The following is a 3,704-nucleotide window of genomic DNA, read 5'->3' as shown; positions in this document are numbered from 1 at the left end:
ATGCAAAATCTATCGAACCGATTTTGATGAAATTTGGTGTGATGATTCTACATAACATGAAGTTTTCTTGAGCCAAGTATAAAGGTAGTACACCCAATTTAAATACACCAAAAAAATTCCCTAAAAAGTATTGTTTTTTAACCCCATTTTTGTGATTTTTTCGATTTTTACCATAATAATCATGATTCATTCGATTTGTAACCAGTCATGTATTGTAAAAAATTTAATTACAAACATTTTTTTCCTTTTCCATTTTCGCCTAAAATCAACTCTTAAAGATACATAATTAAATAGGATGAAAAATATGACATTTTTCCAATTTTTTTAACATATTGTGCCGTCAAAAGTTAAGCCCACGTTTTTTTGTATGCGCATAGAAAAATTTTCATTTCTAGTGATATTTGAAAGCCAAAGAGCCAAAAATCTCCGTGGATATACGATTCACCCAAACCAAAACAGATACCGCCTGGTCTACAATCTGTTTTCATGTTTACATGTTTTACTTTGTTTATACTTTAGGGAAATCTTTAGTACTTAAACATCGGATAGATTTCTTAGTTTACTTATAAATATGCCATGTTAAAACTCCATAATTTTGGAGATGAAGGTACTTTTGGTGTGTAATATTCTTTGGGGAGGAAACAAAACAAACAACTTTCATAAAACTTCTATATATTAAAAATGTCATAATGATATAAAATAAGGAAAAAATTGTACATAAATCAGGTGACTTCAAATAATAATCACTCGTATCCAAGAACGTGTTTGTGATAAAATAAAAGATACCTAAAAAGTGAAAAAATGTAACTGATCTTTACAATATAATTCTCTACCTCCTTACCCTTCAGAATCTAGAACTTCTTTAAGGTTTGCCCTAGTTATTACATGATCGTCACATTTATACCAAGAATTATGTTGCTGTCGTACAAACGCTGTATAATGTCCTACGTTAATAGAATTCCCTATGTGGTTAATGACGGCAAATAAAGAGTACCTATTGTCTGATGGAATAGGAGATTCATTTTTGCTTCGACTCATAAAAGGTGTCATATCTAGCATTTCCGGAAACGATATTACCGTTGATATTTTTTTCTCCATCTAAAAACAAGTAACTAATTTCTTTTTTTTAAGTGTGCACACTAAAAGTAATCATTTTTATACAATTATGACAACTTTTTGTTTATATAATTATGATATTATGACTGGAAACGAAATTTGACCATATTCAAAAAATAAAAAAATATACCTACAAACTCATACAAATTTGCTTCTCACTATAGGGATCTTGGAAACGATAAGAACTAGCTTAAATGGGGGCAAAGTTGCGTACTTAGGGGACCAATATTATGCCCCTAAAAAATCAAGGCTAGCATGATTAATTTTCGAAATATTTGAATAACAAAAAAATTAAAAATTTCAGAATTAAAAAAGATTAACAACACAAAAATCATCCAAAAAATTTGAGATATGGTTTTTGTCATTAATTTTTTCTCAAAAATCGAGCTACTGAACTACTTTTTGTTTGTCAGCTCAGGAAATACAAGAACCCTCAAAGTAACAAATTGGCCCTCCCATACAAAGTTTTTAAAACAGAAAAGTAGGTACTTACTTTTTTTGAATGTTGAAACCTTTTTAAGTGGAAACTAACAACAACTGGCAATGTTTTCATGGTTATTTGCTTGGTAGATTCCTGATGGGATCCACAATTAGAACACAAAATTTTTTCGTTAGAATCTAAGTGTTCTGCCCTAGTAAATCTCTCGAGACAATCATTTAGAGAAGAAGGTTGTCTTCCGCATAAAGGAACAGGCCCTAAGTCTAACGAAAAATCCAGAATTGGATCGAAAGTTGTTGAAACGCCTCTGCAATAATTACATACATCTAACATGAATACAGAAGGAATTACAACTTGGTTAATTTTCACAAACAAGCTTACTTGCATTTTTGGCACACTACATCACTCTGAAGAGACCCTGTAAATATCTGGTCAATAATACAAGGACATTTATCCTTCTTTTCTGGGATAATGGAATTTTTTGGCATGGTATCTGAACAATGCCTGTGTAACACATCAAGCATTGCTATAAAAAATTCATGGGCATCTTGTTGTTCGTATCCTGCTAAATGCCTCGCATGAGTCCATATCAAGTGTAATAACTCGTGCAAGGCTAAAGGTACCCTGTCTCCATTATAAAATTCCTGGAAAAGTGATTAATATAAACAGCTTATATACATATTCATTACTTGGAGATATATAGAAAAAAGAACTTAGTAGTTGAAATGTTAGGACTACTCTCACATGACTAACATAAAAATAAATTATAAAAATGTACCTACTTGAAATAATTTAGAAACTTCACACACTAGGCATGTGCCTGGGACTCCATTACAAATATGTTTTTCAGTTAAGAAGTAATCCCTTAACAGAGGAGTATGCATTAAAGCTTGAACTATACAATTCATAAAGCAGGTGGCTCCTAAATTTAATAAACCTCTTAATCCTATTGTTGATTCGGGAGTGATGCATATTTTTTTTGTTCTATGTGTCAATAAGTCTCGTTCCTCTTCTGTGGCATCCCAGGAAGTCCATTCAAATAATCTTAAACAATGTTAAAAACATAGAGAGCATATTTATTATTAAACTTTCCCCTTACCGTTTCTTAAACTTTCCAGATTGCATTTTGCTTTCCATAGTAATTTCATCTATTTCAGCATCATAAACATAGTCATAACATAAATTGCAATGAATCTGTCCATAATTAAGGTCCATGGAAATAACATGTTTTTGGTTTTTCATATGTTCTCTAATGTGTTTGTGACATCCCAAAAATACACATTCTAGACAAGCATGCAGAAATGGTCCTCTCTTTTTACATGTACGGCAATATGAGTTACAAATCTGGAAAAACAATGTTTATCAATCAAGGAAAATTTGTTATAGGTATATGTACATACCTTTGTTTTTAATGTATTTCCTACTACAAAAACAGCATGTATCCATTTTAAAGATTCTAAATTTTTATGATTTTTTTTAAAAGCTTGCAAATGATGACAACCTTTTGCACTCATTTTTTTAAAGAAATATTAGAGATATTTTTGTTAAAATTAATATTTCTGCATTAGACGTTTCGATGTTGCCGATTGTATATTCTAGATTTAAGTATTTTTGAAAATATTAAAACTTCGCATAACAGTTACCTAAATTGTCAAATAAATTACCATAATATAGTTAATTTTATTACCACATCATACATACACACACCATACATTTTTATTACCACTACTGTTAGTGTCGCTAAAGTAAAATATTAAATTTATTTTTAGTAAAATATGAGAATTTCATTATCTTCTGGCAACACCACTAGACTACCAATCGCCAAGTTGTCAATTTATTGCCAACATAATATTTTTCAGGGAGACCCCGGACATTTAAACTACTTTTAATATAAGTGAAAAATAGTATTGGAATACTTTAGACACCGAAAAATAGATGGACTTTTATTCACGATCTATAATTAATAATTTTATTTTGATTACTTTCCTAGAATCAATTTTGTTTTTGTATTGGTCTTCTGACAATCAGCTGTTAATTATTTTTGAGGAATGACAGCTAATCGATCTAATGCGGACATACTATCCTTGGATCTCTCACTTTCACTTATGAATATATTCAAAGACGTAAGGCGGTACTTGGCTCCCTTGAC

The 3,704-nt window shown here is 30.5% G+C and overlaps 1 protein-coding gene across 1 annotated transcript; it reads right to left on the bottom strand.

Moving 5' to 3' along the window:
• Positions 1-655: 655 nt before the first annotated feature.
• LOC108905270 (ubiquitin carboxyl-terminal hydrolase nonstop) lies at positions 656-3,233 on the bottom strand. The gene is made up of 7 exons (XM_018708072.1): positions 2,956-3,233; positions 2,655-2,899; positions 2,338-2,599; positions 1,937-2,199; positions 1,610-1,862; positions 842-1,098; positions 656-786 (listed from the first exon to the last, which is right to left on the bottom strand). The coding sequence occupies exons 1-7, from the start codon at positions 3,067-3,069 to the stop codon at positions 744-746; spliced, it is 1,437 nt and encodes a 478-aa protein (XP_018563588.1). The 5' UTR covers positions 3,070-3,233; the 3' UTR covers positions 656-743.
• Between the last annotated feature and the right edge of the window lie 471 nt (positions 3,234-3,704).

This window comes from Anoplophora glabripennis, unplaced genomic scaffold (genome assembly GCF_000390285.2).
Source record: "Anoplophora glabripennis isolate ALB-LARVAE unplaced genomic scaffold, Agla_2.0 scaffold172, whole genome shotgun sequence".
Taxonomy (NCBI): Eukaryota; Metazoa; Arthropoda; class Insecta; order Coleoptera; family Cerambycidae; genus Anoplophora; species Anoplophora glabripennis.
This window is presented reverse-complemented; position numbering and strand designations above follow the sequence as displayed.

Excerpts from the sequence above, each read along its gene's own strand:
- LOC108905270 (XM_018708072.1), bottom strand. The coding sequence starts at position 3,069 with ATGAGTGCAAAAGGTTGTCATCATTTGCAAGCTTTTAAAAAAAATCAT. Across the intron at positions 2,900-2,955 it reads GAAATACATTAAAAACAAAG|ATTTGTAACTCATATTGCCG; the intron begins GTATGTACATAT and ends TTGTTTTTCCAG. Across the intron at positions 2,600-2,654 it reads TCTGGAAAGTTTAAGAAACG|ATTATTTGAATGGACTTCCT; the intron begins GTAAGGGGAAAG and ends ACATTGTTTAAG.